Source organism: Pholcus phalangioides, unplaced genomic scaffold, assembly GCF_987345545.1.
Source record: "Pholcus phalangioides strain wild (caught in Gottingen) unplaced genomic scaffold, Ppha-v1.0 ptg000011l_1, whole genome shotgun sequence".
Lineage (NCBI taxonomy): Eukaryota > Metazoa > Arthropoda > Arachnida > Araneae > Pholcidae > Pholcus > Pholcus phalangioides.
This window is the reverse complement of record NW_028301604.1, coordinates 24,554,463-24,568,494: the sequence shown is the minus strand read 5'-3', so window position 1 is coordinate 24,568,494 and position 14,032 is coordinate 24,554,463. Positions and strand designations below refer to the sequence as shown.

Below are 14,032 nucleotides of genomic sequence, written 5' to 3'. Positions count from 1 at the left end.
AATCAGTTTTGAAATAGAGAGCTTTGACTGTATCTTGTTGGGGGTATCCTACCTTTTTTCTTTCCTTTTCCAAATATCGAAACTGCTCATAGCATTCTTCTAATCGTATGTGTAGTTCATTTGATGGGCCACTTCTCCTGAAAAAAAAAAATTATTGCTCTAAAAATGAAAGTGAATTAATTTTTTTTTAAAACTAGTAAAATAATTTCTCACATCCAAGCTAATAGAATAAAAAAAATTCTAATTTTTTAATAACACAAACACTACTGACAAATCCATTATATATACCTTATTCTTTTAACTTGGTCAAATTTATAACTAACCTGCATGATTAAAAAAGGAAATTCTCTCTGAAAAATATGCTCATCAAGAGTTTCAACTAAAATAAGTTTGATTTTGAGCAAAAGTGTTTTCATATAACGAGCTTGAAAGGAGATTATGAAAGCTGTTTTTGGAGTGCAAGAGATTAAAAATACATAACTTTATAACTAAGTCATTGTTTCCACTCTTTGTCTGTGACCACGACCTAGTGCCATCTTAATGCATGGTACCACCTGGGCATAGCCCAGAGGCCTCAAGTGCCTAAGGGGCCTTGTGATAATGAGATTTGGTGCTATGATTTTTGAGAAAGCATCGAAATTTATTAGCAGGCACTTTCAGCTAATTAGGGGGCCTAAGAATGTCTCTTTATCCACGAGCCCAGATGTTGTTACTGAGATTTTGCAAGTACAGGTATCCCTCGTTTTATGCGATTTCACTATAACACAACTTTAAAAAGTCAATTTAAAAAATTTGAACCAGCAAAATTCAGCAGAATAACATAGTTAAATCTTTTGATGACCAAATACTGTGGATTTGACGATGCAGCTGAAGCAAATATAAGAGAAATTAAATTCTCTGGTATAACTAACTAGATCTCACTGATAAACAACCTTTGCTAACACATTAACAATGCCATTAGATATTTAATCACAAAAAAGCAGTTCCAGTGAAAGAATTTTCATATTTATGAGAAATACGGAATTCTCTGGCTTTTTTCTACTAACGTTGTTATAAAGAGGCGAAAAATGCTGCTGCTTGTCAGCCGTGTTTTGACTGTTTCATTAAAAAAATTTATCAGCCTATACCAGGTTAGTCAGGAAAGGAAACATCCATACTCACTAGAATCAATGAGAAATAGTGAAGACAGAAAAGTATTAATTTAATTCATTCATATTGTCTAATTTCACTGAATTTATTCATAAGTTTGAATAATTAATTCATTAAAAAACATTCCTTGCGGGTTCCATTTTTTTATCCTTCGGAAGAAAACCTGTAGCGTAATCAAGCTACTGTCCCATGATTCTCAAATTTCCATTAAGTTTAGAGGCAATATTAAGGAAGACAAAGTCAAGTTGGAATAAAAAAAAATTATTTTAGACTATTACTGTAAATTACAATCTCAATCTACATTTAAGAATTCAATTGACAAGTTAAATTTGATTTCATTATTAAAGTACGTTAACCATGATCTCTGTGAAAAAAACAAGGGTGATCTCACCCAATTACGCCGAAGACAATATACTTATTTCGGCACGACACCCGCAAGGAGATTGGAATGAGTATTCAAACACTCAATGGAGACAAGAGTTTCTGGTCACAAAGGAATGATTGATTCAGCAACACACTGGATGACGAAGAACATTTTGAGACATCACAGCAGGGATGCTGGAAGTCAAAAATGATTGGTGTTGGTCAAAGTTTCTGAGACATTTCTCTGTACAGGTCATAACAATAGCATGTCCCCCACATCCTGCAGCAGGACCCCTAGACTTTGCTACTTGGTGGGCCCCCAACCCAGCATTTTCATGGGCCCCTCTGCGGTTAATTTATAGTGTGAAAAATCTGAAGGGTATAAAAGTATTGTTCCGGCTCCTGTCAGCCCTGCCAGGGCCGTCATTTCAACTTTTTCCGGGGGGGGGGGGGGGCGGCAAAGAGCATGTACTAAAGGTATGCATATATATATATATATATATATATATACCATTTGTAGTGTATTTTCAAAAGCCAGGGCCCAAGCTGAGAGGTATGTATGTGTATATTATACATATATCACTAGTGCTCCCAACACACAGGGTCGGATTACCCGGGACATCGCACATATACCTTCAAGGGGAAGTTAAAAGGTTTTATTTCCAGGAGCCCTTAATGGATATAATTGTTTTCTTGCTGCTTTAACATTGAAAAATTTGCAATAGCGGAAGCCCAAGATATATCCAGTCTGGGGCCCCATAAAAAACTGTGAATTGGGCCTTGAGTCCTTGGTTGGGCGGTCCTGGGTTTTATTCATTGTTAAAATGAATACAAATGAAAATTTTTTGAGACCCTCACAGGGGAGATGCCCAACAAGCCTCCAGGTCAGGCCCTCATGGAAAAATTGACAGGTTTCATTACACGGGGCCCCCTGGATGAATCTTGTTAACTTTTGTTGTTTAGCATCGTAAAATTTACAACATTGGTATCTCAAGATATAGCCAGTCTGGAGCCCACTAAAAGTATGTGGATTGGGTCCCGGGTAATTGGTTGGAGGCCCTGGATTTTATTCGTTGGTAAAATGAATACAAATTAAAATTTCTCATGGTCCTCACAGGGGGGATGTACGACATGCTTCAAGGACGGGGCCCCATGCAGTATTTGCAGGTTTCATTTTGGGAGCTCTGGATGAATCACGTTTTTTTTTTGTTGTTTTACACTGTAAAATTTGCAACAGTGGAAGCCCGAGATAAATCCAGTCTGGGTCCCCACTAAAATTTTGCGAATTGGATCCCGGGTCCTTGATTGGGGCCCTGGAATTTATTTGTTGGTAAAATGAATGCAAGTGAAAATTTTTCTTGGTCCAATGGGGCTCCAGTCTGGGGACCCTCATGGGGAAGTTTTCTGGGCGTACTTGATGAACCACATTTATTTTTTATTGGTGGAAGCTGGTGCTTTCACATGTCACTTTTCATAGCACTCTGACGAAATGGGATGAAATAAACAAGATATGTTGTGAATATATGTTGAAGAGAAAACAGGGGTTGGCTGCCACCGGCAGCAGGGAGCAGAGCCCCCCCTAGTAAATAATAATAATAAACAATTGAATTAATAGCATTTAAGAAATAACATAAGTAACTGAATTATATTCGCCAAAGAGTGTTGTGACGTACCAGATTAGATCTGATAGCATTATTTTCCAAAAGTACATAAATATGGAAGGCTGTAAGCCAGGGGTCTTCACCGCATGGCTTGATTTGGCTCTCGAAGTTTTCCATCGTGGCCCACTGATGATTTTCAGAAAATGGTTAACATATTAAAAAATTATTAATTCTAGAATCGATGAATGAAATAATTTTGGAATTGGTGAAAGAAATAATTACAGATTTTTTGAAAGAAATAATTACAGAATTTTTGAAATACATATTTTCCTTGATAAATTGTCATTGTGGCATCATTTTCCATACAACTGTACTTTCACGATCTTTATTGCGTCAGATAATATTACTCTTCAATTTGGTCTCACAGTCTCTACTAAGCTTGTATTTCTTGGCTTTTAGCATTTGAGCCAACTTCAGTGTAGTAGAAAAAGGTGTCGGTTGAGGCATTTCTGCCCTTGTTCTCAAATGGCTTGATCATTTGCATCACTATGTGCTCTGAAAGAGAGAGATTCGTTGGACGCTGATACTTCCCAAGGTTTGGAAATCCGTGCAAAACGTATTTGGTGCAAGCCAGAATTTTATTCTTTTTCTGTGACATCGTTTGCCTCCAGAAATTTCAACTACACATTTTTTATAGAGTTAAGCTTTTACTCTCCCAAAATCTTTATTGAGTCCCGTCAGAATTCCAGGCATTCAAGTTTACAAAGGAAAAAAAAATTTAGCTCTACTCGCCATTACCCCATTGAAAAAAAGATAATCTGCTCTGACAATGAATTGGCCTTGACAGACCTTCATTCTTCACTATCTTCATTTACAAAAAATTTTAGGAAGGGTAACCACTTCCAAGAAAATTCTACACCCCTTTTTTCCTATAGAATAGTACGTTGGGTCAGAATGACCTAAACCACCATGGGCGGAGATACGGGGGGGGGGGGGCAATACCCCCCCCCCCCCCCAGCGTCAAAGGTGGAGTCAACTGATCTAATGTATATAGGTATATATGAATTGACATCATCACCATTGTGCCCCCCAGCAATAATGACCGTTTCAACTTTTTCCGGGGGGGGGGGGGCGGCAAAGAGCATGTACTAAAGGTATGCATATATATATATATATATATACCATTTGTAGTGTATTTTCAAAAGCCAGGGCCCAAGCTGAGAGGTATTTCCCAGACTTTCAAGTTTATCTTCGCGTATGCAAACCGCGGTTCTAGGTATAACTGCTTATAGCTCTGAAACACCAAATGTGAAGATGATAAAATTTTCGTGAATTAATATTCATATGATATCATGAAAAGTCACGAAATTTTTTTAACATCTGCATGTACGTTTTTGAGATAAATGAAAATGAAGTTTGATTTGGGTCAAATTGACCCATTCCGCGGTTCTAGTGTTAAGAATTATTCAAAGAGAAATGATTTCAAGATATTTTAAGAATGAAAATAATTTTAGAGAATTGCCAAAATAAATAATTAAACAATTATTTAAAGTGATTTCAGATTAAAATTAATCTCATAATTAACTAAACTTTTTTGGAATTAGTGTAGTGAAAAAAGTATTTCAGAACTAAACAAAATTGATAATTAATAAAAGAAATAATTTCAGAACAAATAGAAGTCTTCAATTACTTTTTTCTGGGTTTAACTCAGGGCCCTATTGGCCCCTTCTATTAGGATGTCACTAAATCACAAGATTTGGAGGCCCGCAGGCTTCATGGGACGTTCAAATTGACCCGCTGTATCTGAAAAATTAGAGACCCTGTGCTGTAAGCTGTTACTTCTAGCTAAGTACGCAACCCAAAGAACAGCACTTTGCTCAAGGGCCCATGTTTTGAGACAGCCTTGAATAGAAATAGGACAATTCGAGAACAACAACAAGAGTGTGGTGAAGCTCACTAAACTCGGGAACCCAGGGGCTTGGAGACCGACCTAATATATAAAAAAAAATTTCACTATAGATTTATTGAGTGAAATAAGTAGGAAATGTTTTGTCCTCAATAAGTGGAGAGTGGTAAAGATAAGAAAATAAGGGAGCATGAGGAGAAAATATTGTCCCGGGGGGAGGGCACAAGTTCCGTGAGCTCAACCATGCACTATGCAAATGAATCCAGGTCGGGACCCAAATCGCTGAACCATTCAAAAACATGTTTTTAGCCCACAGCATGGGGTGGTTTTGATGGAAAGCAGTTTTTTTATGCGTTTGGGCATCGAGTAGAGCCAAAACCTTCTACAGCAGAAAGTCTCAGCGCGAAACTTGTGACGTCACTGAAGTCGCCCATTCACCTATAGTCATTGGATGTACTTCAAAAAAAGGCGAAGCTTTCACATATGTTGGCCTGCTATATCCAATGGCTACAGGTGAAATGGATGACTTCAGTGATGTCAAAGCTTTGCTTGGAGGCTTTCTCCTATAGAAGATGTTGGTAGAACGGCGGGTTTAGATGCGGCTTTACAGATTGCCTTCCCCGCACACACAAAACAGATAGACTCCGAGTTTGTCTTCTCTCGAACTCTCTCATGTGCGCATTCATCGTTATGGTAAAGATAGAAGCAATTTAAAAAAAATAATAAAAAAATAAGTAAAACACACTACAAGAAACTCAAAGACCTGTTTTTTTAACCGATTTCTGTAGTTTTGAGAGCATCTCCTGTAGCTTCGTAGTTCATTGTGGCCATCAGTAGAAACTGCGGACAATTCGTAGCAGTTGGCAACTCTGTATATATATTTAGAACTGTTTTTCTTGAGGAAAAAACGTTTGGCTCCTAAGAAATTTGGCTGGATTTGTTTTTTTTTATTTGTCCAGCCTTGCTTTAGTTGAAATATTATTAAAATATTTAGCCATAACAAAGAAGTTTGAGATTTTGTTGATCGCATTTTAAATTTGAAAAGAAATTAGAGCTTTTTTTTTATTATGACCCAAGTCCAGTATTTATGAATGCTGCTGTGGTGGTCGAGTGGTCATAATGACGGACTCGTATCGCGGGGAACTGGGTTCGAGCCCCACCGTCACCACAGTGGTGGTCGGCTGAAGTTGGTTTTCTGTGGTTCCCAACTTCAAGGAGCAAATGCGAGCCGATCTCCCCGTTAAAAAGTCTCGCCACAGAGAGCAACAGTCCTACAAACAGTACAAATATTCAGTCACTACACATCACTCACTTCACTTCTGAGATATAGATGGCAGCACTGAAAAATCATACACAACACTAGATACGCACTCAGACTGTTAGGTACACGCACTTACACTTCCGGCACAACTCACTAGGTAGTAAATTGCCTATGGCAATAGACCTGAGTTGTGCTCGGTTTGAAAAAAAAAAAAAGTATTTATGAATGGATCTCAAATCCTTTAAGAGCGGATCAGTTTCCTTCATTTTGAATCAATTTCTATTTAATTACATTGATAGCACAGGACTATTGCTGTAGAAAAGCATATTGTCAGAACCTGATTCTGTTTATATAGGACATGTGACCAGGGCTGCAACTAGATGGGAGCAGGTTTCTTCTACATGCAATGGACACCAAAATTCCTACATCAGAGTCAAGCCCAAAACAGCTTTCTGGAACAATAAGACAATCCCTAGAAACGTGCAAAACCCTTGCTGACAATCTTTTTTGGCTTCTGTTTGTTAAATCTTGGTCGATAGAGCCTGGGCGGTGCACGGTATGAAATGAAATGTTAAATCTTGGAGGCATTTCCCTGAGGATACTGCCCAAGAAATATAGAAGTACCACGTTTGGTTTGCACTGAGATCTTTTTGTCAATTTCCGGCAGAGCAACTGGATTAGAGACAAAACTTCTTGGAAAATGGCTGATGTGTAATAATGCTTATCTATTAATCTATCACTTTAGTCCCCCTCCGAAGTAAATTTCTGGCTACGGTCCTGACTTCAATAATAAAATACCTTCTTCTAATTACCAACTTTTGCCTTTCTCTGTCTTATTAATGTTACCCTATACCTATTCTGAGGGATAATTTTATTTTCTTGCCACTGTTTTGCCTCCCATTCCGAAATTTTTGTATCCCGGTAAATACGTCTCCCAGATAATCTGCCCCCGGAAAATTGAGGCTCCATTATACTTTAATTAAATTTTGTCAAAAACGATACCTATACAGTACACTGTAAGAACTGTTTCAATAAAAAAATGATTGTGTTAGCTATTACTATTACAGTACCATTGTGATAGCAAATCAACTTAAATGGACAGACGTCATAGCTCCCCAAGGCAGTGGCATACGAAGGACCAACTTTTAAAGGGGGCATAAAGAATTTTTCCCAGAGAAATTTTGATTTGCCAACTCTCAAAAAACATTTAAATTAACTAAAATTGGTTAAAATAGCATATAAAAAGTATTTTCTTTCAATATTTAAATTTTTTTACAATAATATTTTCAATTTTTGCAAATTTTGTAGAGGCTTAGAGGGAAGTTCCCTTTGCTAACCCCAATTCCTGCATATGCCTCTGCCCCAGGGCAATGTGATGTACAATCTGGGTACCACTGGTATTGCACATTCAACCAATTTGATTATACGTAGTTGAAAAGAAAATACTATCAGCCTGCAGATGATGGCTACCATGAAGTTAATCATAAAAAAAGGAAAGTTCTGATAATTTGTTTATATAAAAGTGAACTTACATGAGGTGCGACCCGCTTCTTGATCAATACCCATATGAAATTTTTTTGAGATAAATTTTTAAATTTTTCCTTTCTGCTCTGCGTGAGAATGTTTCATGTTACAAATAATACACACTCTGGTCAGAGAAAGTCCAAACAAAATAAAGAAGCATGTTTTCAACGATAGCAGCAATTATAGTAATGTAGGTTTTTCCATAGTCACCAAATATTTCCAAGAAAATGGGCAGGATATGTGAACAAGTCACCAATCCCATACTGCCAGAGGCACTGTTTTTACTTTGTGAAAAAGCCATTCCAATACAAGTTACTGAGTTAAAGTATTCCCATGATGCCGACCTAAAGGCTAGTGTGTCACTTGCTGTGCAAGAAAGGTACTTGTCACCAATTGGGGTTTAGGTGCTGCTTTTGTGTGCATGGATAGCTATTGGCAAAAGACAATTACGGACAGAAACTGCAAGGCCGTGGTGAGAGGAGGGGGGACTGGGAGGTCCGGTCTTGCCCCCAACATATTAGAAAAAGGCTAATTTTTATGGAACACCATGGTTAAATCTATTGTTCTGTCACTTCAAACCCCCTCTGAAAGAATTTCTGGTTACGGCTCTGAGAAGCCCCTTCAAATTGAATACATTTGATCAGAAAATTTGTTCACTTCTTTAAGAATTAAAATGTAAGGCTTCAGGACAGTGATAAACCTGTAAAATTTTATGATTAAGGTAAAATAGGCAAGCAAAAATGTTTAAAATAGGCTCTAAGAAAAATTCATTCATATATAAAAAGAAAAAATTAAAATAACATTGTGGAGTCATTACACACAGTCACTGCTTCGGAATAAACATTTATTACGATGACACATAATAATTATCTGGATTAATAAAAAGGAAAACAGACAAGGGCGTAGCGAGGGGGGGGGGACTTGGGGGTCTGGTCCCCCCCCCCGAAATGTGAGAAAACGACCCAAAAAAGGGAAAAAGATGGCCAAATCCATTGTTCTGTCACTTTGGTCCCCCTCCAAAATGAAAGTGGTTCCCCCCCCCCCCGAACGAAATTTCTGGCTACGCCCCTGAAAACAGACACAGAAATTTTGAACCTCACGCTTTTGTGTGTAGCGACTCTCTGCTGCTTTTGTTATCAAGGCGGTCGTCTCCAGTACCTGGGATCACGTGACACACTCGAGGTCATTGACCTGACTCTTGGGGGTCGTCTGCATGGGACACCACACACTCCCTCCCCAGTGGTTAGAGTAGTAAGAGGTGATCACGTACTATGGAGTAGCATCAGTGATCATGAGCACTGTAGACGATCTGGAAAGTGGACAGTACATCCAGAGCGAGTGGTTCTGACTGGTTTCACAGCAGAATCAGTTGTGAGTCTGTCAGTCGGAACTGCAGTTGGTACGTCTGGATATACGGGTACCGACTCTACGTCGGATTGACGATAAATGCCAGTTAAAGCCAATTGACTGACACTGACACGGTTTTTCTTCTTATGTTCACATTGAACACTTTGTTGGTTCGGCTGATCACTCTGTATGGTCCTTCGAATGGCTGTTCCAGAGAATGTTTCACCCTATCAGTTCTTACGAAAATGTGGGATGTAGCTTTCAAATCATGGTGAACAAATGAAGGATGTCCTCCATTCCATTTGATTGGTCGTGGCTGAAAAGCTTAGACGTGAGTTCTCAGCATTTGTAGGAACTCTAAAGCGTCAGTTGAGTTGGAATTAGCTTGTGCTTGGAAAAACTCACCAGACAATCATAAAGTTTCTCTGTATAGTAGTTTTGAAAGTGTGCACCCCAAATCTTGTTTCAGAGAGCACTGAAGACTGTAGAACTGTAGGTAATGCTTCAGTCCATTTATGGGTTTGATGGCATTTCAACGCGGCTTTGAGAGGGCGATGCCACTCTTCCAATATGCCGTTCGCCTGTGGATGGTATCCAGTTGTCCTAACCCGTTTTGCTCCAATGAATTTGAACAGCTCCCGGAATAGCTGCAATTAGAATTGGCGACCTTGATCAGTTGTTACCGTTAAAGGCATGCCATATCGAGAAATCCAGGTGGAAAGAAAAGCTGCAGCTACCGCGGTTGCTGTCGCGGAGAGGTACCGCTTCTGGCCATCGTGAAAACTGGTCTATGATTGCTAGGCAATAAGAATATCCATCGGAAATGGGCAGCGGGCCAATGATATCCAGATGAATATGTCGAAATCGTTGGGAAGGTTCCACAAACGATTGTAACGTGGATCTTGTGTGCTTGTGCACTTTGGATCTTTGGCATGGTATGCACACTTTTGTCCATTTAGCACAGTCTTTAGCTAGACATGGCTAAATGAATTGCTTTCTGACCAAATCAACAGTACGTAGAATTCCTGGGTATGATAGTTTGTGCATATTCCAAAGCACATTATATCGAAATTTTTCTGGAATATAAGGTCGAACTGCACCTGTTGATAAATCACAGTAGAGTGCTTTAACTGCGTCTGGAAGAAATACTTTCTTCAGTTGCAAAGCTGATATGCTCTTTAGAAGTTTCTCTAGTTCTTTATCACCCACTTGTTGCTCAGCGATGGCGGTAAAATTGAGAGGTCCAAGAACTGAAATTGCTGTTATGCATGATAAGATATCAGAGGAAATATTTTGCAATCCAGGAATATGGCAAATGTTCGTTGTGAACTGTGATATATAATCTAAATGTCTTAGCTGTCTAAGTGAGCATTTTTCACCTTTTTGTTGAAACGCGTATCACAGTAGTTTATGGTCACTGAAAACTATAAACTCATGAGCTTCGAGCATGTATCTGAAAAATTTTACGGAAGAATATGCGGTAAAAAGTTCTCGATCGTATGCATTATACTGTGTTTTGGTGGATGAAAGTTTACGTGAGAAAAAACCAAGCGGTTGAAGACCATTGTTTGTCACCTGGTACAGTGCACCTCCTATAGCATATTCGGAAGCATCTACATGTAGAGCTAATTGGGCAGACGGAAATGGATGTGCCAGCAATGCGGCATCAGCTAGTAGCTTTTTACGATCTTCAAATGCTTGCAAAGTTGATGTAGACCACACAACTTTCGTTTTGTCTTTTCTTGTTTTTGTAGAACCTTTCAATAAATCATGCAGTGGCGCTTGTGTCTCAGCTGCGTGCGGTAAGAAATGGCGATAAAAATTTATGAGACCTAAAAATTTACGTAATTGCTGTATTGTTTCTGGTTGTTTGAAATCGAGTACTGCTTGTACTTTGTCTGGATGAGGTGTGATACCAGATGGTTTGTTCACATGTCCAGAAATTCAAGTTCAGAAACACCAAATATGCATTTTGACACATTTAAAACTAACCCATATTATTGAAGACGTTGGAATATTTGTTTTAAATGAATTTTGTGTTCTTTGGCATTTTAAGAAAAGCATAGAATGTCATCAAGATATACATAGAATGGTAAACCTCGTAATACTTCATGCATAAACCGCATAAAAGTTTGAGCGGCATTTATGAGGCCGAAGCTCAATTTTGTATACTCGAATAAACCCCAAGGTGTTGTGATTGCGGTTTTTGGTAATTTGATGGTATGCCTTGAAGATGTCTAGTCTAGAAAAAATAGACTTACCGTGCAATTTTTGGGAAAAGTCTTGAATATGTGCTGTGTATCGGGTAAGAATCAAATTCCGTAACACTATTTAGGTGACGATAATCGCCGACAGGACATACAGTACCATCAACCTTGGGCATAATATGTAACGTTGAGCTCCAAGGGCTTTTGGAGGGCCGAATAATCAGTTGATTCAAAAGAAATTCAAACTTGGTTTTCACCTGTTGTTGAATTTTTAGATTGAGATGGCGAGGCTTGGAAGCCACCACTGGTCCCCGAGTGATGATATGGTGTCGCGTCATGTGTTTCCCTGTTTTACTGATCTGTGAAGGGTTGAAGATATGCAGGAATTCTTGAAATATAGCACTGTATTCAGAATCTTAAATGGTAGTGACGGAAGATTGTGTTGTGGGCTTGACCGATCTGAGTACCCGTAATGATGTTTGCGAATTAATGAGTTGTTGGTTTCGCACATCAGGTTAGGTTGAAGTTGCTGAGAAAATCAGCTCCAAGTATTGGTAAAGTGACGTCAGTTACGAGAAATGTCCAGGGAAAGGTTTCAGGAGACCTAAATCCAGTTTCTTGACCGTGGAACCGTAAGAAAGAATCTTGCTGTTGTTTGCGGCGAAAAAATGAAAACTTGGATGTAGTGCTGACAAATTTTTCTTAGGTGGTATAACAACAGAAACTTCACTGCCAGAGTCAACATGGAAACAGTCACCCGTAACTCTGTCAATCACGGAGAGCCTGCTGGATTTGCTGCCCGATTCCATCATACCAGCGATGATAGAAGGTCGTCGGTTTTTTTTCTGGAATTTACATGGCTGACAGCAGTGGGGGGCTTTCTCATCGAACTTGTTGTGATAGAGGTAGATATCCCGTGCTCGACTTGAACGAGATGTTGAACGCCTAGCTCGTCGCTGTTGGGAGTTATTACGGTATCTCCCTTTAGAGAGTCGATTCACCATAGCCATTAGCTCTGTCACTTGCTGTGTAAGCGTTTGACGAATGGCTGATGACGAATCTGGAGTAGACTGCAATTGCGATGCCGACGATGGCTGGATTCGACACATGTAATTTTGGAGTGTGACTTCAGCCACTTTGTCGGCTAGCACAGCAAGTTGATCTAATGGCTCACTGGAAACCGATAGTACTGCTTGAATATTTTACGGTAAGTGTTGCATCCACAAGGTGCGAAAGAACTCGTCAGTGACTTTGTTGCCGGAGAGTTTTTTTACCTTTCGCAGCAGTTGACTTGGCTTTTGATCACCCAGCTGTAGAGCTCATTCAAAAGTTTCTTGACTTTTTGATGTTCCGTCGCTGCGAACTCATTTATGAGGCGATCCGACAAGGCTTGATAGTGGTTGATTGCCGGAGGATTTAATATCAGATCCGAGACGTAAGACAGGCATTCTCCATCCAAGGAAGAGACCAAGGCTGCATACTTTGTGTCATCATTTGTGATTCCACTTAGTAGCAAAATACTGTTGCACTGTTGAATCCATAGTTGCACATTGGATTTCCAAAACGGAGGTAGTCAAAGCCCAATCCTTGAAACTTGAGCATTTTCTTCCGCCATCACTCAGCTCCAACGGGAGAGAGAGAGAAAAAAAAGAGAAGAGGAGGTCACACCAGAAATGAAGAAGAGCAGACAATGATGCATGGGCGAGAGGGGCCTGTTTCAGGGAAGAATTTATTCATCGTAGCCAAAGATATAATGGAGGCTCGGAAAGAAGAAAATTTCCAAAAATGCATGAAATGAAATCTTCAATGAAGATGGACTTTTTCGATGGTTAATGTTCCTTAACATTGCTGGTCACCACTGCGGAGTCACCACACAGTCACTGCTTCGGAATAAACATTTATTACGATGACACATAATTATTATCTGGGTTAATAAAAAGGAAGACACACATAGAAATTTTGAACCTCACGCTTTCGTGTGTAGTGACTCTCTGCTGCTGTTGTTTTCCATTTTCCAGACGGTCGTCTCCAGTACCCGGGATCACGTGACACACTCGAAGTCGTTGACCCGACTCTTGGGGGTCGTCTGTGTGGGACACCACAACATAAAATTAAGGATTTATAAACTGACAAGAAAAAATATCACTCTTATGCCATGTACTATCAGGGCCATAGCGAGAAATTCCTTTTGGGAGGGGACGATGAAAGCAACAGCACAATAGAATTAACTGTCATCCCATACATATCGGTCATTTTCTCATATTTGCTGGGAAAAGTGGATCCCAAGTCCCCACTATGTTTTCTCTCTAGGGATCCTGCACCTAGAATCCAACCGGGAATTTCCCTGGAATCTGAACTTATTTCCCAGGATCCCAGGAGTAGAATAAGGTTGAAGCACATCACATTTCTGTACTGAATTTAACATGTCTAAGAAATTGTTATCACTATAGAAGAATGCATTTTAGAAACTGTAATCAATAAATTTTGAATATAACTAATAGTAATATTCAACCCTTTAAGCAGAATTAATAAGATATCTCATCAATCTCTCGCCTCTAATTTTGGCATTTACAAAACCAGACATTTTGTGCAGTTGATCTCTCAATGGCAAACTTTTAAATTTACCTTATTATTTGTTAAGTTTGTCTTATTTTTTAAAAATTCCTAAGTGTTT

General features: G+C 39.1%; 1 protein-coding gene across 5 annotated transcripts in view; it reads right to left on the bottom strand.

The window, feature by feature from the left end:
* LOC149080260 (uncharacterized) overlaps positions 1-14,032 on the bottom strand; it is a 178,841-nt gene that overhangs the window by 80,128 nt on the left and 84,681 nt on the right. For all 5 annotated transcript variants that reach the window (XM_089239358.1, XM_089239357.1, XM_089239359.1 and 2 more), the window contains one exon: positions 53-137. In XM_089239358.1, coding sequence (XP_089095484.1) covers positions 53-137 — 85 coding nt within the window. The remainder of the gene's footprint in view (positions 1-52; positions 138-14,032) is intronic.